This window comes from Solea senegalensis, linkage group LG11 (assembly GCF_019176455.1).
Source record: "Solea senegalensis isolate Sse05_10M linkage group LG11, IFAPA_SoseM_1, whole genome shotgun sequence".
NCBI lineage: Eukaryota > Metazoa > Chordata > Actinopteri > Pleuronectiformes > Soleidae > Solea > Solea senegalensis.
In genome coordinates this window covers 17206120-17229970 of record NC_058031.1, presented here as the reverse complement: position 1 = coordinate 17229970, position 23851 = coordinate 17206120, and the positions used below count along the sequence as shown (strand labels likewise).

At 42.0% G+C, this 23851-nt stretch overlaps 1 protein-coding gene across 3 annotated transcripts in view; it reads right to left on the bottom strand.

Moving 5' to 3' along the window:
* Nucleotides 1-1119: 1119 nt before the first annotated feature.
* Nucleotides 1120-23851, bottom strand: part of LOC122777181 (helicase ARIP4-like) — a 38822-nt gene continuing 16090 nt past the window's right edge. For all 3 annotated transcript variants that reach the window (XM_044038227.1, XM_044038229.1, XM_044038228.1), the window contains exons 2-22: nucleotides 17015-17264; nucleotides 16268-16401; nucleotides 15886-16053; nucleotides 12692-12912; nucleotides 12208-12390; nucleotides 11638-11771; nucleotides 10335-10525; nucleotides 10028-10231; nucleotides 9594-9732; nucleotides 9308-9485; nucleotides 8751-8969; nucleotides 8260-8378; nucleotides 8025-8149; nucleotides 7622-7721; nucleotides 7303-7508; nucleotides 6773-6948; nucleotides 6356-6552; nucleotides 5826-6025; nucleotides 5556-5645; nucleotides 5306-5401; nucleotides 1120-5109 (exon numbers count right to left, since the gene is read on the bottom strand). In XM_044038227.1, coding sequence (XP_043894162.1) covers nucleotides 4028-5109; nucleotides 5306-5401; nucleotides 5556-5645; nucleotides 5826-6025; nucleotides 6356-6552; nucleotides 6773-6948; nucleotides 7303-7508; nucleotides 7622-7721; nucleotides 8025-8149; nucleotides 8260-8378; nucleotides 8751-8969; nucleotides 9308-9485; nucleotides 9594-9732; nucleotides 10028-10231; nucleotides 10335-10525; nucleotides 11638-11771; nucleotides 12208-12390; nucleotides 12692-12912; nucleotides 15886-16053; nucleotides 16268-16401; nucleotides 17015-17264 — 4412 coding nt within the window. In that variant the 3' untranslated portion in view covers nucleotides 1120-4027. The remainder of the gene's footprint in view (nucleotides 5110-5305; nucleotides 5402-5555; nucleotides 5646-5825; nucleotides 6026-6355; nucleotides 6553-6772; nucleotides 6949-7302; nucleotides 7509-7621; nucleotides 7722-8024; nucleotides 8150-8259; nucleotides 8379-8750; nucleotides 8970-9307; nucleotides 9486-9593; nucleotides 9733-10027; nucleotides 10232-10334; nucleotides 10526-11637; nucleotides 11772-12207; nucleotides 12391-12691; nucleotides 12913-15885; nucleotides 16054-16267; nucleotides 16402-17014; nucleotides 17265-23851) is intronic.

Sequence of the window (23851 nt, the reverse complement as noted above, 5' to 3'; positions counted from 1 at the left end):
GGTGAAAAAACATCCAGTCACGTAACGTTTCAACACCACAGCATGCTGGGAAACGGAGTTCTGAACACGGGAGCAAGGCGTTGGTTTGACTATAGGATGAATGAATGAGTAAAACAAACAAACTGCAGTGCATTAATCATTGTTATTTATTTAAATACATAATAACCCTAATATGTATATATGTATATATATATATATATATATATATATATAGCCTACATAAACATATATATATAGCCTACATAAACATATATATATATGTATGTATACATTATTGAGAGAAAAACGGAGACATCAGAGGAGAAAAAGCACACAGTAATAGACAAAAGACAAAGTTCACAATAGTACAATATAGCCCACAAATGGGCTATATTGTACTCAGAGTGGTCAAGTCTGTATCCAACAGCCACATACAAATTCTTTTGTTCAGTAAGGTGCATGTACATTACAACAGTCGTGCTACTGTTTTGTGTACTTTATATCACAGAGCCTTATACAAACGCGGATGTCGTTGCCTGGTTCTCCGGAGGACACGTTTGCCAAAGTATAAATGCTTTAAATAGCCACCAGGGGGCAAACAGACGTCCCTTTGAATTGAAGTCTATGGGAAACTAATCCAATTTCTCAATGTATAATGCCAGTAAACCAGCACCTGGTGAGGGGGCCAATCAGATCAGATACATATACATAAATATAAAACAGTTGCAACTAGCAATATTTCTATTGTGTATAGATTTAAATAGGGAGGAGGGGCGAGTGAGAATGAGTTTCTTCTCAAGGTTGCCCTACAACTTTACATGCACACCTTTGAGTCTGGTTCCGTCAGAGATTTCTTTCCGTTTAAAGGCAATATTTCTTCTCACTGACGCCAAGTACTTGCTCATCGTGTGGTCTGTTTTCTCTTCTTTTTATGATAACGTTGATTTGATTAGTGCATTAAAATCTGCTAATATAGTGCTAATATTTCATATAGTTGTGATTGAGAGAGCAAAAGTGACTGTGATTCTGTGCAAATGATCTCAACTTTACATGTACTTGGTTTCCCTTTATGAGGGGAAAGACAAAACAAAGTACAATGTGCATCATTCACAAAAGAAAAGAGGGAACGAGTTATTCAGAACAGTTTCTTTTTATTTACAAACTTTCAAAAAACAAAAAGAAAAGAGAGGATTTAAAAGTAATCCAAGGTCATACACATTATCCATACACTACACACAATAGGCTTTGACAGGAGCCAATCCTCAAAGACAGCAGCTTTAATCTTCTCCTTGACTAAAATGGAATTCAGACAGTTGGCTCAGCTTTTGAAGCCGAATTGATTTGTATAAATAAATATGTAAATTCAAGTAGAAAGCTGTGAAATAGAAGAGCAGTTGGTCAGCACAGCAAACACAAAGCTGATGACCCAACACTGAGGAAACTCACTCAGACAGTTTTCCATCATGATGGTGACACAGATGGACATTTCTGATGATATGGAAATGAACAACAACAACAACAGCAGAGTGAAAGAAAAGCACTTGATATCATTTTTCTTTACAGTTCATGAGTAATAGGATTGCCTTGATTTCTGACCCATCACTTGTGAATGGGCTTTATTTACATGCACAGATGGCTCATATTCTCCAAACACAAACTCTTAGATATGTATCTCAAACCTGTGAGGATGCTCTAATGAGTCAGCGCTCAGCACACTGAAAGTCACTATATCCCTAATGTCCTTTATTTGTCATTGTAAACAATCCTTCTTAAAGACGTGAGTCTAAGATATTTATGTTTACTGTAACACACCAGTGGGTTGGTCCTCGTGCAAGTTCTACACAAGTTCACGTGTTGCTGAGTCACATAAGCAGATCGTCATTTCCATCAGTGGTAACAACAATAGTCATATGACCATCACAATTGTACAAACCAAAAGAGAAAAAAAACAGCAATAAAAAGCAGACAAAAATATAATTGTACAAAAATAAACATGAATAAATATGCAACTGTCATGAATAAATAAATTATTTTGGTAAATTCCAACATTGGAAAAAAGAGGAGAACAAAAATTAAACTTAAGTAAACCAACAATATCAATATGAAGAACAAATACATGGAAGAGAAAGTACAGGAAATGCTTGACACTGTTAAAGAGATTCGCTTTTGATAAATGAGCTGGTGGTTCTTAGAGCTCTTCCAGCAGCCATTATGTAGGAGAACATTTTCTCTATAAAAAGGACAGTCCTGAACATTACGGATCAGTTAATGTGATTAGAGGCAATCAGTTGGAACAGCAGAACAATGGTTTATGGTTAATCCGACCGGAACTTGGTCACATGATCAAGTTTTCCCCATCAGTTTACAGATGTGTACAGATTTGTGTCTCTTACAGTGCAGCACAGTGTACAGTGTAACCTGCAGGGTCATACAGTGAGATGGATATACATGTACTGTCTGGACTGTGGTTGTGAGGACATTGTAGAGCGAGTGTGCTGCTGTGGTGAATTTTTTATTTGCTGACAGCATTATTTGGTCTCTGAAGACCAATTTTTCAATTGAGGCTGCCAATGTGCTTGTGCATTTTTCATTTTTTGGCAAAGCTACACCATCTTTCTTTCTTTCTTTCTTTCATTCTCTTTGTCTCTGAAAATAAATTAGACTGGTTTCACACTGGCAAAAAAAAGTTGAGACAAAGAAGAAAATAAAGCCGAGATCAAATCTGCATCCAAACTAAGCCACAAAAGTTTCTATTTATTCTTTTAAATGATTCCTTTAGTAACCCTTAGGATGCACAGGTACGCACAGGGATGACACAAGCAAAAAACAAAAAATTCGGGGCTACAAGCTGAATTCCTCTGGGGTTTGTACAAACTACATATATAGGCTTGAGTGAGTGTTTTGCATCGTTTTTCGCTAGGCTACAGTAAGACTGTTGTTGAGATCCAGAGAGTCTGTCTCTCTTGACCTCTCATCTCTCACAGTTCACATTCAGAGAGACGGAGGAAAAAAAGGCATTTTCTGTTGGTTGTTCCTCCGCTACGAGGAGGAGGAGGACACCTCACTACAATACAATGGTAATTTCTCACTTTCACCTGGCTGTTTTTAGGCAATCATTTTTCTTTAAAAAATAAAAGATTACATGAATAGAAAATACACGCACACAAAAGAGAAAAAAATCAGATCTTCCCAAGTCTGATGCCTAAGTCTTCTCAAAAAGGCCTGGTTTCAAGGCATTTGATTGAGCATACATTCTTACATCAGAGTTTTAAGGTTTCAATAATTGACTTTCACGTCAACACCTTAAACACTCCATCAGTAATTCAAGATGACCCACACCTCTTTTTTTTTTTTTGAGATCATCAATGTACAATACTCCTGTCCTGGCAGTGAATTATTAACTCAATTCCAAAAGCTTTGTCAACATTCGGTTTGATCTATTAACCTTTGCAGTTTTAGGAAATATTCAGTAGCAATATTTGACAAGTGACAAATTAAAGCAATCCAGTTACTGATATTTAACAACTGTTACTACCAGCTAACTCAATTATCAAACCTTGTTCTTAATAAAGCGACATCATCCTAACGGTATCATTTAATTAGCTGAATAATGCGAGAGTCTTGACATTTAACAAAGCTGCAGAACTAGAATCTCTAAAGTCAACAGGACAACTAGTGGCCATTTGTGGTCATTGAAGGTCCGCGATCAGCAGTACAAGTCCAGTGATTGGTATCTCAATGCCAGTAATAATTAAACAAAAAAATCTTGGAAGCGCAAATCCTCTAGTTTTCTTTTTTTTCCTTCGGTTTCATCTTCTGATATTCAGCATCAAAATGTGTTGCTCTAACTACAGTCTGTGTTCAATGTTCTACTCAATTTGTCCAAGACACAGCAGGGGATCAGTTGTCATCACTTCACTCTGTTTAATTATGTGTCTATTTCCCTCACAGCCTCCATTACAGGCCCATCAAAGCCTGTATTTTGGCAAATATTGTGATTACTATTAAATTGAATCAGGCATTCTCAAATGACCTCATCATTTGGCTGTCACTGTCCCCTCACCTCAATTACATCATCATCGTCCTCTGAGCTGCTGGCACTGCTAACATTCCTGCCGTTCACCAGAAGAGGACCCCGGTGTCCCTCTGAGCGTGCAGAGGAGGAGAAAGAGGAAGGGGAAGATGAGGTGGAGCTGGAGGCAGCAGTGGGAGGATACTGGGAGAGGAAGCTTGCTCCAGCAGGGCCAGGAGTGGCAGCTGGCCCTGGGAGCCCGCCTTGCAGCATTGACCCCGTGTAGAGGCTAGCCAGGGACTGATTGTAAGAAAGGGGGAAACCTGGCGGGAGCATCCCAGCCATGCCAGCCAAGTTGGGGTTCAGCATGAATGGAGGCAGGGCACCTGGAACCAAACTGGCAGCTTGAACTGATGTGGAAGATGGGATGGCAGTAGGTGTGGTCGTCGTCGATGGGGCCGGGGGAGAAGAGGTGGGAGGTGTGCTGGCTCCCCCCGAGCTGAACAAATCTGCGTACCTGTAACCGTGGTCCCCCAGCTGAGTGTGCGGAGGCTGGAAGTAAGGCGAACCAGCCCCAGCAAAGAGTGGGTGCCCCAGTGGCCCACTCAGCATGGTGGGGTTGAGGCCCAGTGGCGGCAGGCCATAACCCCCAGTGAAGGGGAAGCCTTGTGAGACCAGAGAGGCTGAGGAGTGTTTGCCAGCAGAGAGGTGTTTGCTGGGCTGCTCATCCAAAGATGGAGAGGAGGCTTTACGCTTGGAGCCTGTTCTCAGGTCTTGAGCGACAGTGGTGTCAGTGGTGTGCTGAATTACATTAGTAACAGAGGCATCATGGTGGCTCATGTTTCCAGTGGGAAAACTGCTGCCATTGGTCTGAAGCAGTTTGGTGGAAGGCAGGTTGTTTGTGTTGCTCTCTGCTGCCCTCTCTGGTTGAGCTTCTGAGACTGCTGTGGCTTCGGCTCCCATTCCGCCCGTGTAGCTCTGCAACTCGCTGATGATCTCTGGGCTGTCAGGTGACAGAGGGCGAGGCACAGACTTGGAGGGTTCCGGCTCCTTCCTATCAGGTGACCGACAGCTGTCACTGTCATTGGATGAGGTCTCAACAGGTGAGGCCTGCAAGTCTGAGAGGAAAAAACAACAAGGGATTAATCACAAGATTAAATTGTAAAAGTAAACAAGTTTATATTAATATAATGTCAATGGCATTTTCTTCACCAAACAAGGCCATTGTAATGTGGTTCCATATGTAAACAGGAAGAAGAGCAGGATTTTAAGTGCTTTTATTGGAGCTTTGCTCTGGTAAATGAATCATCCTACCTTTGGGTGGTGCTGTAGTATTCTCCTCTACAGTCTTGGCTTTATTAGCCGCTCTGATGGCAAAGATTCGACCATCAGATGTCCTGATGTAAGTTCCTGAAAGAGATAAAGGAAGTCAGCAGCTGAAATTGTCTCTGTTCTGACCACCTTCATAACATTTAAATGGTTAAATGGTTCTTCAGTAATAATATTAATACACTAAGATATTCAAAAACAAGTGCTTTTGTAACATTGTGTGGTGATTGGTTACCTTTTGTGCCCTTAATGATGTGGATGCTCTCTCCAGCTGGGATCCTGGCCTGGACATCAGACGAACTGTTGGTTCCTGGAATCACGATGTCTGACAGAGACAAAACCAATACTTTTCTAAGAGGACTGAATATAAACATTATTGTTTAACTGATATAAGACAAACCGGAATTACAGGGAAAATGGTAAAAGAGAAATGAGCGGGAAGTAAGAACTGAGGACTTAAACACAAACAGTGCACGTTTGAATGCATGCACTGCTGTTTACCTACCAGTAGTGGTGACGATCTTCTGTACCATCACCCCGGCTTTTTGCAGACAGTTAACTGGGAACACTCCGGGGCTGGATTGGGGTGAATCGTTTCCTGTTTTGGAGTCTGCAGACGTCTGGCGAGGCATCATGGGACCTGGGGTTGACTGGACTGGCCGCAAACTGGCCACTGGCTTCTCTTCAGTACGAGGGGGAGGCCGCCTGAGCACAAAGTTGAATATTTTTTAATATAATAAGTTTATAAAAAATAAATAAATCAGGTTATGTTACATCACTCTACATTTTAGTCCATTGTGTAAGCACGTTGTAACAAAAAATTACTGGAACAAATTAATTAATTTTCAACTTTTGCACAACCTTAATGTTAGGTTAAAATGTTAAAAAGATAAAGAAAAATCCCTGAAATTGAAGATAGGGCTGGGTCATACCAATTGCGTTCCATTCTCGCTAAGCTTGTGATGTTTGTATACAATGAAAGGGTCGATTCCATCACTTCAATAATGGCAATCTTTGAAGCTGTGAGTCACTTACCAGTTTCTCTGGCTGAAGGCAGGGATGTTGGTGAGGCTCTGGTCACTGGCGGGGTAGTAGTGAGCGTAGGAAGGGCGGGTGTAAGGCACAGAGGCCCTCTTCTCCGCTTCATAACCCTTCTTAGCAGCTGTCTTCTCAGCCCTGCTCAGCTTCAGCTCCTTACGGTCCATCAGCAGGGACTCATGGGGGAACGGTTGCTGGACGGCAGGGTGACAGGGTGACATGTTAGGTTGACAGTTCACATCAGTGACTGAGCTTTCATAGATCTAGGTTCAGTCTCAGAACTCAGTTGCTACTATGACAGTTTAGTTTGGAAAGCATTCACTGTCTCTGAGGCAGTGTTTTAAGATGTCTGCTTCATTAGAACATGGTGAAACATTGTAGGTTGTGCAAGAATAGGGTTCAGTGTTTATCTACCTTGGTAATAAGGTGAGGATAGAGGTGTAGTGCCTTTCTGAGGACACTCTCCATACTGTCCTTAGGCTGAAGCAGGACCTGGGAGGGGTCTGGTTCCTCTTCCACAAAGTGAAGGAGTGAATCCACCTCCCTCCTGGTGAAGGTCAGCACAGGGTTCAGGTCATCCACAACCCGGTCTGATGAAGAAAGAAGAGGAAGGTGGTAGGACATGGAGGAGCACAAGAGACATGAATTAAACTCCTCTAAAGGGCTGATTTCGACAGCTTATGGCAAACACTTGAGACAGTTTATTCAGTCAGAGAGGAGCCTCTTGACAAAAGTGATATAGATATTCAATTTCTAAGAATATGATGCAAAAATGATCAGTCGTACCAATTACAGGTCATATCACAGTCACACAGTCTGTCAAGAAAAATGTGATTTCTGACCATATTATGCTCTATATATATACATATACATACATACATATACATACATACATATATATATATATATATATATATATATATATATTTTAGATACCAGCTTACCTGACATGCCCTGTTTGGAGATCTGGCGATCGTAGATCTTCTTCTCCAGCGTAAAGTCACACACGAGTCTGTAGATGTGACACGGCTTCCTCTGACCGTAGCGATAAACTCGGCACACAGCCTGGGCATCGTGGCACGGATTCCACGAGGCGTCAAATACCACCACGCGGTTCGCCCCGATCAGATTCACGCCCAGACAACCAGCCCTGAGGAGCAAAGAGGTGTGCCATCAAATACTAGCAATGTGTTACCTTCTAATGTCAGTACTACACGCTTGTTTTCTAACATTAGAGTAGTTGCTACGGAGATGAAAATGTACCTGGTTGACAGCAAGAAGACCCACGCTGACGTGTTAGATGGGTCGTTGAATTGGTTTATGAGTTTCTCTCTCTCCGACACTGTTGTACTTCCATCCAATCCTTGAGGACATGACATATTGCAGAGTTAAACAAGGTTTTAAGCAGCTTGAATGTTATAGTCAAAGACCAGCAGGTGGCAGCACTTAGAGTAAGTCAATGAGAGGAGAACCAGCAGAAAACCAAACCACTGCCACAACTAGATTTAATGCAACAGTAGTTTAGCAAAGTGGACAGAAAAGCCGGTTTGATGAATGACACGTTAAGACCAACGTTCACTTAACTGTTTCGTCTGAGTTTAATGACTCAAATACCAGATGAGACAAAAAAAAAATCATCCTCTCATCATAATAAGTGAGTACTTACTGTAGTAGTTGAGGTTGCGGACCCAGTTCTGGTTGGATGTATCTCGGCCAGACATGTTTGGTGAGAGAGGCACCGCTCTCTTGGCCAAGAAATCCTCAATCACTGTCAGTGTGGACAAACTCTGACTGCAGGTGAAATGAAAAAGGTTTCATGTAAAACACAATGAAATGAAAGGACAATTATTTGAATAAATGCTTTGGTAAGTTCAATTTTTGTTTTAATTCTGATCCTTTACCTGAAGACGAGCAGCTTGTCTCCATTCCTGACACTCTCCTCTATGAGGTGAAACAGCATCACCATCTTGGGGGAGTTCTCCAGGACACCAGGTTTGTAGTCACTCATGATGTCCTTCGCCTGTCCACGGGGACAAGAGAGGTGGTTAAAACTCACCTACCCATTAAACATATACCTTTACATCCACGGTTAAATTGTTCAGATGTTCCTTTTTACTAAGACCCTTTAAAACCAACTTAAATAAGTAAAGTTACATTACAAGCAAAGACCGGCAACCTCACAAATCACAGGATTTGTATGTCAAGTGATGCATGATTTAAAATTGGAATTTATTAAGTAAAACTTGCTAAAATAATAATCAGAAATCATGGCACCAGTTAAGTTAAACTCGAGTTAGATTTGGGGAAAGAGAGTAAGTGTAGAGAACCTCAACATTTTGACCCCCTTAAATACTACTATGAGTTTTGTGCATTGCAGTCTCTGTCTACATACCCATTCGTAAGTGATGACCTGATTGGCTTTCTCTTGCAGCTGATTGAGACTCAGTCCACCAGCGGGGAGAGGATTCTCCAGCGGCTTGGACTTTTGACTGGGTGTGGTTGGACATCGGGTGTGTCCAGTGGAGGTCATGTCATCCAGGTCCAAGTCCTGGTCACTTGCCAAGTTCTCCTTCTGTAAGGCTTCGTAGAGCACATCTGGATGGTTCCAAATCTGAAGAACAGCAGGAGGTAAGCGACGTGAAAACAGATGTCAAATCGTCACAATGGCTTTCAGGTTTACTTACGTAGAACATACAGTTGTAGAGAGTTTAAGACGTGTAAAACTGCAGGTTTCGTTTATTTTGTGTCATTTTGGCATTAGAATTTTAAACTGCAGTGCGCAACTTTTATAGCAATGATTCAATTTCGTGTGATTAATATTACATTGAGTCTGTTAGCCAAGACCAAACAGGCAGAATGGAAAGATCAACAGAACGTATGCACTGCAGCTTTAAATAAATGAATATCAAACAAAAAGCTCGAGTTGCACACACACGTCCTACTTCTCACCTTGCAGCAGACACAGAAAGCCTTCAGTGGGTTGAGGCTGAGCCAGCCAGTGTTTCCCGCCTCTCTAAAGCGGTTCATGAACTCTGTGTAGAGCGCCCTCTGCAGAGGAGACAGACGCACCAGCATAACGTGCTCCTTCTTAGGGGGCAGCTGGTCCTTCAGGACATCGTGGCCTCGTCTGGAATGGGGACAAGTTACAGTAGATTATGTGGAAACAGTTCAGGGGAGCTGAGTTTTGATTTCTTTGGACAGTGATTTTGGGGTTTTATAAAAGCAGATGTCTCACCTTTGTACAAAGCCCTCGAGCAGGCTGTGCAGGACGTGACTCCTGTACCTCATCAGCTGGATGTCCTGAGACGTGCTGTCCACACACTGGCCGTTGAGAATGGGACGCTCAAACATGTTACTGAACTCCTGCCGTGTACCTGAAATACATAGAGGGTGTAAAAACCTGCAGTTAGTGTTTTGATCGTTGTAAAAGTTTATAATCTTGGCAAAATAAAGCCGCAGTGGACAACTTTTGTTGTTGCTGACATTTCTTTTTGGTCTTTGTGAACAGAAACAATGGAACATTATTTGTTTGCAGCCCTATGTGGAGCCGACTGGCTTCATCAGAATTGTGTGAACTCATTTGAAAATGTTTGAATGCAATGGACGGTTGTTTTCTATCTAAAATCTACGCACTACAGGCTTGAATAAAACGCAGCTCTTGCTCCTTACCGAGGAAGTCTGGTCGGACAAAATCGACCATGCACCAGTACTCAATCAGGTTGTTCTGGAGTGGGTAGCCAGTCAGCACCACTCGGCGGCGAGTTTGGATGTTCTTCAGAGCCTGCGACGTGCTGGCGTGACAGTTCTTGATGCGATGGCCTTCGTCACAGATCACCACGTCTGGACCAGGTCGAGCTAAGGCTCTCTCGATACCTGAAGGAGATTGTTGAGGTCATTGTGATGCTTTTAAACCTGTGAAATTGTTGCTTTGTGTTTGCCCTTCGCCTCTTTGCCCCTCCCCCCCATCTCTTCACACCTTTGAGCAGTTCCTGCTGCCTGTCCTCTTCATCCAGGTCGACGACAGCGGCGCTTTTCTTGTTCTTCTTCTTTCGCCCGGCCACGATGCTCTTCTTCAGTGACAGGAGGCGATACATCTCGTAGCCCATCAGCAGCACTCCTCCATCCTTTGCCCAGTCCTCCACCACTTTGGCCCTGGCAGCGGTGTTTCTGGACGGAGTTAGAAAAGGATAAGTTTTTCCCTCGGTTCTCCGTCACAGAGAATATTTAGCTGTTTTCACATTACATTGGACAGTATTTTTAATCTCTGAAAACATTTGCTCCAGATAAATGGAAGAAGAAAACAAACTCCCCTCTATCATTTCTGCTGTGAAAAGCTTGGTGCCCAAAGCAATATCGGAAAAAGCCCCGAGGCAGTACAAAATAACATTTATTTCAACGCAGTAAACAAACCTTGTGACAAACAATGTTAAGCCATTTTGAGACTGTTTGTTTTCTCAGCGATGAGAGTGAGAAATATTAAACATAATATATTAAAGGCAAAGAGGACGACAGAGACAGATTTTGACATGGTCTGTGATTACACTCTATACCCTAAATACTAGATGGTGTCTCTAGTCTTACTGTCTTATTGATGTGTCCAAATATTTCAATACATTTTAAGACATTCCAAAAGTTACAGATTATTAATGTAAAAAACCTTTAAAACTACACAAGCTTCAGGTTTGATCTATAGATCCGTATGGTTTAAAGATAACAGGGAAAAAACAACAACTCATGACATCATTTTCTGAATAAATGGTAACTTCATCATTTCACACGACATAGGTTTAAGATAAAACTCATTGTCGTTGACCCTGACCTTTGACCTTTGACGTCCATTTTCACTACACTGCAGTGCACAATAATACATGAGCAGCTATTTACAAAAATCAATAAAGCAGCAGAACAACACTGATGCGAGAAAGACACAAAGAAAGAGAGAGAATGAGGTCAGTGTGTCACTATCAAGCAAGGCTACTACAGCATTCTTTCATCCTTGCTCTCTAATCCCAGACACACACGCACACACATGCGCGCAAACAACAGAATAAGAAAGTCAGCTGTTGATAATGAAAAAAAGAAGGCCAGATGGAGATAAAGTGGAAAGACAGGTCACAAGTTCAGTACTGTCTTTTTTTTTTTTTTAGAAGAAGAAGAAACTGAGAAGAAAACTGTCCTCACTGATTTACATGAATGTCACAGCAGCCACATGATTGTCAATAAACTCATTCATGCTTTTCAGGGGAGCCATAAAAAAAAACCATGTTCCCGTGACTCACTTGTGTTCATCGTTGAGGATATGAACCTTAAAGGTGCGGGGGGTTATCAGGCTGGGGTCAGTATCTGGAGGTATCACCTCTGGGGGCGGGACCCAGGTGTTGAACTCTGACAGCCAGTTCTGCAATGTGTTCACCTGAGTTGAAGAGAGAGAAGAAAGATGATGCACATGCTCAAACACTTCATTCTTAAAAATGAATGTTCACTTATTGGTTCATGGTTTTTCACACATTCATTCAAACATACATTTTGAGTCTTGTAGAAAATATGGCCAACATATTGTGCCAAAAACACACGTTCTTCCTTATTGGCAGCGGAACTGTAAATCAGTAAACCAGCCTGGATTTTGCCATGTTTTTGTCACTGTTGTCTCATCTACTGTGTACCGGTTTCTTCTATTATCTCCAGGTTTAAGTCGATGCATTCATCATAATTACATGTGTTTTAAAAGTCCCATATTAGTCAGACTATCACCATAACCTGTGTGAATGCAAATGAACTGAGAAAGCACAATATGCATCGCTTTGACTCAGTCCTTCCTCCTATTTCAGCATTAAACCACGGATGCTTACAGGTACGATGGCCAGCACAGTGTGAGCCTGGGTGTATCTGAACAGGACGTCGATGAAGGAGATGACTTGCAGTGTTTTGCCCAGGCCCATGCTGTGAGCCAGGATACAGCCGAATCCACTGCTGCCGCTGAAGAGCTCCACCGACTCCACCACGTTGTCGTAAAGGAAACGGATTCCGCCGATCTGAGGGAGGGATGCCGAGAGAAGGGGTGGAGGAGAAGGTTATGGGAGGAAGATAAAAGAGAGGTTCAAAGCAGGAAAACAAGGCGGCAATCCAGGAGAAAGGCGATGGCGTGGTGACAACAAAGAAAAGCAAATTTGATAGAAAGAATAAAGTGAAATTACAATTTAGGAGGACAAATGATGGAAAGATTTGTGAAAAGGGTGTTAGAGATGGCAGAAAGAAGAGAGGGTATGTGGTTTATTAAAACTAAGGCAAAGCAAGGAATGATGTTGTGATAAAACTCAAAAATGTCATAAATACCTGGTGAGGTTTGACGGCTCGTGCCAGGTGAGGCGACAGGAAAATGTCAGGTTCCGCCGCTGAATGGTTCAAGTTTACCAACACTCGGCCCTGTTTGTCGGGTGTGTTGAGGACGTCGTTGGCATGTATGCCGCTCGACTCGCTCTCCTCTTCCTCGACGGTTGAGTCGCTGCCGATGTGGGTGATGGCGTCGTCCTCGCCCGAGCTCAGATCGATCACATCTGCACAGGACAGCAGGAGATGAGGAATGAGGAAAGGTGGACAGCAAAGGGGACGCTTAAAGGTTTTCAAAAAGGGAAATAAAAACCTTAACAGAGAAGACATTATAAAATGACATAAACACGGAATATTTTCTTAAATTTTTCATATATTATATATGATATAAATGTTTATTTCCCCCGTTTTTAGGCTTAACTAAATTATTTATTTAGTGGTTGAGCCAAACAGGGAAGATAAATGTTATTTTTCATTGGAAGTCCCTGGTCAATTTTGTTTTTAATGTCACTCTAAAAACAAAATTATACATTATAAAATGGACAGAAATTAAGTGAGTAATTGATTAATAATATGAAAAAGTGCGGGACACTTGTGGGTGTGACACACCTATCAGTGAGTATTTATGAAAGGCAATTACCTTTTTAAACCGTTACTAATTTATCATAAGCGGTTCATGTGTTAATTACAAACTTATCTGATAAAAAAGGACTTTAAAGTCAGTGATATAAAGTGTTCAAAGTTACACAAGCTGGCAAACTGCAAAGGCACGATGGAAGTGTGTGTGTCAGTATGTTACTGTGTGTGTGTGTGTGTGTGTGAGAGCTTATATAACTGCAGTGAATGCCCAGTTATACAAGTAGGATTAGAGCAGGGGGGTGGGATGGGGGACCAGTTATGCAACCCCAACTAAAAATGCCACTGTGCCATTATGGTGTGTGAGCGTGTGTCCGTGGGTTAGTTATGTGAGTGCGTATATATAAGTGTGTGTTCTGGCTCATAACCAGGATTAGCCACAGCTTTATTGCTCCACAGACTGTTTCCTTTCATCTCTCTCTTCTCCCTCCATTTGCTTTCGTCTTTCCTAGACCCTAAATCTACATGCTATGTACAATTTTCACTTTTCATGCTGACACATGTTTATCACTGAGTGTTTTTAAGTGTGTTTCAGTGGCTGTGTGTGTGTGTGTGTGCGCATGCATGTCCTGGCCATAAGGAAACAGAACACGATGTACCCTGTGAAGGTTTTAAATATTCTGAAATGAAAACTCTCTACCCACACACACACACACACACACTGCACTGTCTTCCATTTGGATAGTCTAAACAGCGCTTTTTCACTACATGGTACCAGCACAGCACGGCACGCCATTATAATACCCCTTTAACGTGGGTGAGGTCATCACAGCACGGCCGCATGAAACTGCAGTGACTTTGTTTTATACGTGACGCACACAAACTAGTGACTAGTGACTTATAAAGCAGTTGTTTTCAGTGTAAGTGAATCAATAGAATCAGTTAATTCAAAAAGATTTGTTCAGTACTTCCTCCAGGTACCAGGTACTATTGCTAATGGAAAAGCAAAAAAAGTTGTGCTGTGCTGGGGCTGGGTAGTGGAAAAATCGCCAAAAGTGTTATCCCTAACCTTAACCCTAACCCTAGTCCAGTCCATGCCTAACCTTAACCTAACCACATCTTAGACCCTAACTTAACCCTTAACCCTTAACCCTAACCAATTCCTCAGAATGAGGGTCAGCCTCTTTAAGAGCAGGTTTTGGTCTCCATGAGGACTACAGGTCCTGACAAGGTCAGTGTTTATGTAAAAAAAAAAGCCCAAAAGAGTTAACAAATACCAGAACAATTGTGTACAATAATATGTACCCATACATGAAAAACAGAACTGATAAAAGGGAACTACTTCACACGGTTTTGGATCCAGTATATATTTTTTTTGTTTTTACACTCTGGACGATAACATAGTGGAAACAAGACTTAGTATAAAACCCTCCCTGTGTCCACAGTTCTGAGAGGAGAGAAGAAATACTGACACAGAAGTTATGCTGCGGCTTTGAAGTGAAGAAACCATGGGCTGGTTTTTTTCCCCCTCCTCTAATTTGATCAGAAATTCGAGATAATTCGATATTTCATCTTTTAATGAGCTAATAACTCTTCAGACCTTCAGGCTCCAATAGCAATTGGAAACAGTGTGAGTAATTCACGCCTGTCATGAGGGTATTAAAGACTGCTTCACTTAAGCTCAAACAGACTGAAGCGTCTGGCAAAGCGAGTTCTGGCAAAGCGAGTTCTGGCAAACTACTGGAACTGTTGTTATTAGTGTTATTTCCCTTTCATATAGAAATCCGTCCCTGAAATCCAGATGTGCCCTTAGGTTAAGTGTTGGAGTTTATGTTCAAGCAGCAGTTTCGATTCATGATTAGCTCCACGGTGCGAGTGCGTGCAGTTAGAATGACGGTCAACTGCAGGGAAAACATGCTTCTCATGAAATTCTATACAAACTGTAGACTCGTGTGGACCGTGGTTACACCTGGTGGGCTGAAAAGGTACTGCAGGTGAGCCACGAGAAAAAGAATAAAAAGTGCTTACAAAAAAAAGTATTTCAAAAGGTCATGCTGTGCTTAGGTCATTCATGGACTTTAAAATAACTACAGCATGAATAATCATACACACACATAAACACAGCCATTTCAGAAATAAAGGCCAGTGTGCATGCCCATTCGGCATTAGCATGCAGCTACTTGAAGCATTGGCCAGCAATGCAGACGGCTAAAAAAAAACAACCGGTGCTTAATGAATCTACTTCAGAACTCCATGTCCGTCTCTGCTTTCATCACCTCCCACAGCAATCTGACTCACTCGCCCACTGATACAATCATGAAAATGTCAAAGGGCAAACTGAGCCAGACACCTGCACTTTTTAACTCATTAACATCAAGTGGAAAAAAGAAAATGCATATTTCTTTTTTATTTTGGTATTACATAGACCCGTATACCTGTCCCTGAATAAGCACAGCGTTTCCCTCGCTGCAATATCTTTAAATATATCTTTAAATATATCCATACCCTGGTTCTTTTCAAGGATATTTTTTTCTAAACCCAGCTACTTCCTCTGTGTGTCAAACTGTAAATGTATTTAAAAAAAATGTAAATAGTTCAAGAAAGGATTTTTCTGTGTGCCTCACCTGTTTTAGGTCCAGGCTCTGTTGTCGCACTAACGTCTACGCTGGTCTCATTTTCCTTGATGCCAGTGCTGTTGGCGTTCAGGGTGATCACTTCCTGTCTGGCTGACTTCACTTCTTGCTGTGATGCCGACGACGCTGATGACGAACACGCGTGTTTGGTCACTTCTCCTGGAGGGAGGGAGAAAGAGAAATGACGCAAAACAGGTTAAGACGGTGAATGTTGTACGCTCATTTCTACGCAAAAGATCGGCATTTATCAATATGGACGTCGGCTCACGCCAGCTCGAACCAGGTCTACGTCACGATGTCACATGTTTAAGGGTCTGTGTGCACTTGACCAGTTTTAATTATGGGGCATTTAGATCGGGAGGCACGTTCTCACCAGTCGTGTATTCAGGCAGCAGTGGTACTGGAAAATCTTGGTTTCTCTGTTGGTCCAGACGTCGCCTCCTTTCCAGCTCCTCCTGCTGGACGGCTTTGGTCACTGCCTCCAACTGATGCTCCCTCAGTATCTTCCTACACGGATACAGAAAAAAGTTTGGTTTTACAAATTGTCACAGGACTCTTTAAAGAATTTGGAAACAGGAGGTTTTCTCTGAAAACACACCGAGTTGATGAGTTAGTTATGACGGCGCTTTCTTTAAAGCTGAGTTAATCAGTAAAGGGAATCAAATTGCTCTGGGTGTTGTGTGACATCTGCTTCAAAGGTGTGAAACTAGAGATTTCTGGATAGCGGCCACTTTCAGCTCATCACTTAGATGTAGCGTCAAATTAACTCTCGTTTCAGTGTCACAGCGCTGGTTCATGTTGCTTCCAGGGGCAACAGATAAAGCAGACGTTGAGATGAACCTAGGGGACCTATGATAAACACAGTGTGGAGACAAAACGAGAGACCAAGAGGGACACGTATGGGTGGCCTGGCTTCCTCCCACAGTCCGAAAAACGTGCAGATTGCGACAAGGTTAGGTAACTGGACCCTGCATTAACCATAGGTGTGAGTGAGCATGTATGTTGACCCTGCAATGGACTGGCGACCTGTGCTGTGTAGCTTGCCTTTCTTCGCCCAGTGTTAGTTGGGAGTGACCCTCATGTATAGGATGGATGTGACAGTTCAGTACGAGTTCAGTACCTGATGTTGCGTCTCATGTGTGCTGGTTTGGAGCTTCTGCTCTTGGTTCCTGTAAGGGCAGAGGCAGACGGAGGGGAGGGCCTTTGGCTGGCCGGCTCAGCGCGGGGTCTGGACGCTGGCTGGTAATGGGGAGGATGAGCTGGCGTGTCCCCCGAGGGTGAGGTAGATGGGGGAGGAGCACACTGCCACACAGCGGGGTTGCCTCCCTGAGACTCATTCTCAGAGCTGAAGGGGGCGCTGTGGGACTGGTCTGTGGGAGGACGACAGGGAGAGAAGAAGCAACCAAACACAAATTAGGACGTTATTAGTTTGATTTGTATTGAAAGTGGGTTTTATTGAGTTTGCTGCTACAGTATGTGCTAATGCTGTTGCATAACTGGCTGGTTATCTAACGGCATGGTCTTCGTATTAGTTAAAGCTGCAACTTATTTTCATAATTGATTAATCTGTCGATTATTTTCTCAATTAATCGTTTGGTCCATAAAATATCAAAAAACCTTAAAAAATGTTGATCGGTGTTCTTCAAACCTGGAAATGATGATGTTCTTAAATGACTTGTTTTGTCCACAAAAATGATTTCTGTGTTATCCAGAGCAAAGAAATGAAGAAAATATTCACATTTAAGAAGCTTAAGAACAATCAGAAATCTTGTTTTAATCATGACAAAAGCTTAAAAACGATTATTGATTGTCAAAATAGTTGTCGGTTAATTTTAAAGACGAAGGGCACAAAAGCAGAGGCAACCTTGAAAAATCTAGTCAGTGACGGAACCCTTTACGAATTCAAACTGACACACTGAAATTCTGTTAACGGACAGATGTCCCGTGAACTGTCAGGAATCAGGACGGCACAAACTACATAATTCTATCATTGGCCAAATAGAACAATCCCAGGTCAAAAAGGCAGATCCTCCCATTCACTCATGCAGCCAGTGTAACAGGATTAGGACTGTATTATGTTTCCATCATGATTTGTTCTTTGTTCTGTTTGTGTTCACATGGCTTACGGACAAACCATTGACTGGCACTGCTCCATCTTGGCAATTTAAGGAGCAGTCTCATGCCATCGTTATAAGCCACACACCAAGTCTCTGCATGTTACGTTTTCCAAGAAAATGCCACTAATCGGGCAGTGCAGCATACAGTATACAGTATATAGTGTGTGGTGCAGAATGCTCGTGATTAGGCTACATTCACACTGAAAGACCACATGCGGCACCGTCCGTACTCTGTGTGTTCTGAAGGACGTTGCATTATTACCAATGTCACCACTGTGACGTGTCTTACAAGGACTTGACTTTGTATTGTTGACTCAACCTCTTTCATCAGGCCTGCTTACAGTGTTTGAAATGGAAACTTCCATCATACTGGTTTGACTCATTCTAGCTGCTGCAGCTTTCATACCCCGATGTCCCACCTTTCACTTTGTTCTGCTCATCTTATTTCTATTCCTCAATGTTTTTTTGCACACACTTTACCCTTTTTCTGCCTTGATTTTTCTTTCACCTCTCTCCTGCTCCTCCTCGTTCTCTCAGTTGCTCTCACACAGACACAGTGAACTAGATCTGAGGCTTATGTAAGAGCTGGATCATAAATATGGACGGCTTACACAAGACAGGACACAAACAGTGACACACACACACACACAGGTTTGAGCAGCTATTCTTCTTGGGACTCGGCATTGACTTACATTCATTTGTGCGGCCTACACAAAGCATCATCCCTGACCTTAACTATCACCAGAACCTTAGCTTTGATCCCTTTTCACATTTTGAACTTTTAAGTGACACTCAATAGAGAAACTTGACCCAATGCAATATCTGTAGCCTGAAGAGAGTACGTGTCTCAACATTGGCAACAAGCTCAGCAAATAGGTTTTCTTCTGTTAAGTCACAGATTAAAAGAAACATTCACCCAATCACCTCATCATCCTCTAATTTTCCTCCAAGTTCGTACCTTGACTCCCTTAAACTCTACCTTACAAAACAGTTATGTAACTTTTCCAGAGCAACACACACAAAAAAGAACACGGTGGTGACATAAACAAGTACACACACACACACAGATTCTGGGAAACCGAACCAGAGCCACTTCTTCCTGTCCAGCAGATGACAAATCCAGAAATGATTTACCAAAGAGAGAAAGCGAGAGTGTTACATGAAAAACAACAACATTTTAGTATGTGTTATGTCATCTTTTTAAATCATTTTGATATTTATGTTTCCTGTTCCTTGTTGCACAGGTAAAACTAAACTGATGACCTTACTCTGCACATGATTGTCTGTCTGAATGTAGTGGTATAAAGAGGCTATTTGCAGACCGGTCACAATAACTAACTCAATCCAGACGCTTGACCAGCCGCCAACGACCAAACATTGAAGAGCTGAGTCACATACATTCTATTTTCTGGATTGAGTTAAAAGGGATTAGTTGACATCTCTTCATCAACTCACAAACTTAATACCCAAGTAGCACAAATACAAATTAAACAAGCTCTATCTGGAAAGCGCATAAAATTGCAAACCATCCCCACACAAGTGACCGTACGTGAAGACAAAATGTCCTCCTCCAGACAAAATACAGTTGCCTTACTATACTTTGTCTTCAGCAAACTCTCTGTGAAATTCAAGATCCATGTACGAGTTGGATATGTCATGCTGCTGCACAGTCAGTGGGCAAAAGCTCACATGTACTGTCACTGCCAGAGACGGAGGAGAGGCAATCTGAGCGAAAAGAGCATTTCAAATATCACATTAAGGGTGTACGGATTGATTAATAATGTGAATTTTGAAATGGGAGAGAGTTGGGAGGTTATAAACTGTACGATGAGTGGGTCCACACCACTAAACAAGGCTTTATGTTACTATTATTGCTGACGACTGAGTGATAATCCCGACATCATAAAACTGATCAGACAAAGTCCATTAATGTAAACACTATAATCTCCCAAAAAGCATCCTTGAACTCCAGTCACGTCTGAACCCATAAGAGCAGGCCAGGAAGTGAGAGTGTGTTTGAAAAATGCTGAATCATCCGCCGTCAGTGAGTTAATGGCAGCCACAGCTAATTTTCTAAGCCGCTAGTTTTCCTTTTTTTTTATGAATCCCCTGGAGGTCTGCGACTCACTTGTCCTCACATGAACATGAGAGGATGTACAGTATGTGGCTCTCCACAGTAACCGTCGGGAACAAAATAATAGCCAGTGTGTCCGGGGGATTTGGGCGCTTTGAGAAAAATGCCGTCTGCAACCACAAGGGTTAGGCAACAACTGTGCATGCAGTGCATTGAGTGTTTATATAAGACAGCAATGAGGAACACAAGAGTCTGTTACGCGATGGCATGTCAATTGCATGGGTGAGGTTACATTTTCCACATAGTGTTACATAGGGCTGAACAATTAGAGGAAAAAAAACTGATTGCAATTCTGATAAAGACGTAGATATGACAGATGTATCATCGTAGTTCAATAATAACAATTGGCTCATAAGTGTTCAACATTCAAGTGTTGTGCCAGTGTTGTGGTCTTATGTCAATGCAAGTGATGCTGAAAAAAACCTGCGTGCATTTGACCCAGGGATGGACGATTAAACGCATTTCAAGAGGTGTTTAAACTCGGGATCCATCATTTTTGACCATTGGGAATACGGTAGAGGGAAAAAATATGGATTTTGTGTTTTTGGAAGATTGCTTCATCAGTTGAAATAGACATGAATGTGCCCTTTACCTGCCGTCAATACAATGCTCTTTTTTTGTTCGGTTTAAAGCCAAAGAAACTTGAGTGGATTTTGTTTCTGCTATGTGGGATCTCGGTGAAAATGTCAGAGACCTGTTTTTGGGTCATGGCCTGCAGCAAAGCTGGCGTTAGATAATTGCACGGTGAAGCTTTCTTTCCCACACAAACCTAATACCTGCGTGACATTTAGGCTTCCATTAATCCTGAATTTACACACACACACTCCTAAAATATGAGATGTTATGAGCTTAAATACTTTGCAACCTCTATATGGTTCCTTATTTCCCCTTACGTGGGATCCACTGTTTGTGTTTATATGTTTTTCCTCCTCGTGGCTTCCCTCAAAAACAGCGGCATCTGTTTAGCGTCTTAACTTTCTCTCTGTGTCCTGTGCCGGCTCACCCTCTCTGTGAATCACTGACCTTTGTGTGATAAAAATAAGAGCAAACACATTAATAATCGGTTCATGCTCTCTGGTCCTGTAAATGCCATCTACGTAAGCAGATTACAGATGACGGCGCTATTTACTACAATGCGTCTCTCTGCACACAGGGACACATTCAGTGTGTTTATTCAACACTAATGGGGTTTCCAGGAAGTAGCCAGGGAAAGGGACACAGTGTTAGCGGCAACACAGTGCAGAAACGATTCATTAAAACATTTGATCTAGAACCACGTTGAGATTATCAGATAGATATTTCTTGTAAATGTTACACTCCTTCCTCTGCAAACCATGAATAAATTGCCTATCTTGTTATTATTCAACAAGTTGTTTTAAAAACAAAACTGACTGAAATGCCAGCACAAGGACAGATGCCATGTTATCGGTGATCAGTGACCCTATAATTAATAATATAATGTCAAACACATGCAGGTATTTCATAAGGGAGTTTGTTATTTTGCATTGAAACCCATTTCTTTTTAACATTTTAGACATAGAAATTCATATGAATATATATTGACAGAATCAGGGCAAAGCCCCTAAATAAATTACAGTTGCACTTCGGTTTTTCGGAGGAACCCGAGAGACGCAGAGCTACTCACTGCAAAAATATCCACAACAAATATAGATCCAAATGTAAAGCTGGATTTCCCCAGAGTTAAAAAACAGCTATGTAGAGCTTGGCAGATCATAATAACTAAACATGATATAATCTTGGACTGTGGCCGATTCACTCAACTGCTTATAAATAGATTTTTTTAATTCCCATTTGAATGACTGACAAAGAAGAAGAATATGACTGAGGTACGTACGCGACACATGTGGCGCTTTATAATGTAACACATGTAGGCATCGGAAATTTCAAAACAACTACCCCGTGGTGTCTGGATCAGCAGGTGTTTGTGTGGAAAGTAACAAAATGGGACGTCAAAATATCGCCACGGTAAAAAGTGGGATGAATTGGTCTTGCACTCGCAGCACACTCAACACACGGCGAGGCTCTTCGTCTCTCTAAGAGCACAAGAGGTTTCTGGGCCCAATAAGACCACCTGATTTAGTTAGAGAGCCATTATCTCACACACACACACACACACACACACACACACACACACAACACACACACAAGCACACAGCTATCAGACGAGGGGACGCTTATGTACTGCCCTCTGGCTGTTACACAACACGCTCTCAAGAACCCAGCCAACACACACACACACACACACACACACACACACACACACACACACACACACACACACACACACACACACACACACACACACACACACACACACACACACACACACACACACACACACACACACAGACTGCGACAGAACAAAATAGCAAGAGCAGAATATAGGCGTTTAAAGAAGATTGAGAGTTTGCTATTTGTAAACTCAAATGTGGCTCATGCCCTGGTGTGTGCCTGACTCGGGTGTGTATGTTTGAACACAAGCACCAACACGTGACTATGTGTGTGTGTGTGTGTGTGTGTGTGTGTTGTTATTGTCCGGACTTGAGTTCACGCTGTTCCTTTGGTTTTATAACTGTTTTCCAAATTCCAGCAACAAGAACAATGACAGGAGTGACTCAAGTTGACGGACGACACATGACACGCACACGGAACAAGACGTCAATCGGACTGGTAAAAAACAACCAAACAAACAAGTGAAAGTAAAATCATTGATACTTAACTTTCCTGTGTGTCTACATGTGTGGACTAAATCTCCTGTTAGTGTCACAGAAAATGTTCAAGGTTTCCTTAAGATCGGAAGATTGGTTTATAAATAAAAAAAAAAAAAAAATTAAACACCAATTCCAACGTTTGAGAAGAAGACATCGGTGAATATTTGACATGTCTGCTTGAAAAACGTCGATAATCAGCTGCCAGAGTCAACCTGAACAATTTAATAACTGATTTGAGTTATATGTGACGTCAGTGATAATAGCCAGGCCATAGGTAAGCCATTCAATGTAAAACAATTGTAATAATTAACTGAAAAATTACTGATAAGATATGTCGTTTCGATTAGAAATGTTCCCGCAGTTCATTACGTAGTGAGTGACAAGCGTTTGTCACGTCTTTTAGTAGCGCGTTGACGTGTTGTTTGTTCCAAGCTATTTGCGTGTTCAAAGTTGTTTGTACTGCGGAATGATGACGGTGATGAGAGATTGCTTCTCAGGAACGTCCTGCACTTTATTTACTCGGGTCAGATGCTTGTGTGAGTGAAGAAAAGGGTCGAATGAGGTCAAACACACACTTGACAACAGTCGTTTGTTTTGTTTTGCAGGACTTAACTGTTAAAAGAAAAAAAAACAGAATAAGAAAAGAAAAACAGCGGTAGTTTTCAACAACTGGGTTACATCACTTTACATAAGTGAGAAAGGAATGATCTCAAGACTACAGCAGCTCTCAACACGACACACACACACACACACACACACACACACCTCTTATATAACAGTGCCCTGAATGAGTTATTAAGGCTGCTTTATTAGAGCGAAGCAGGTGAGTTATAAAACCCTCATGCCATTGGCCTGTGTGTGCGTGAGTGTGAAATGGGTGTGAGAGAGAAACACGAAAAAACACGGAGAGGTCACGACTAAGACAGCAGAGAGAGAGAGAGAGAGAGAGAGAGAGAGAGAGCAGTGGAGGGGTG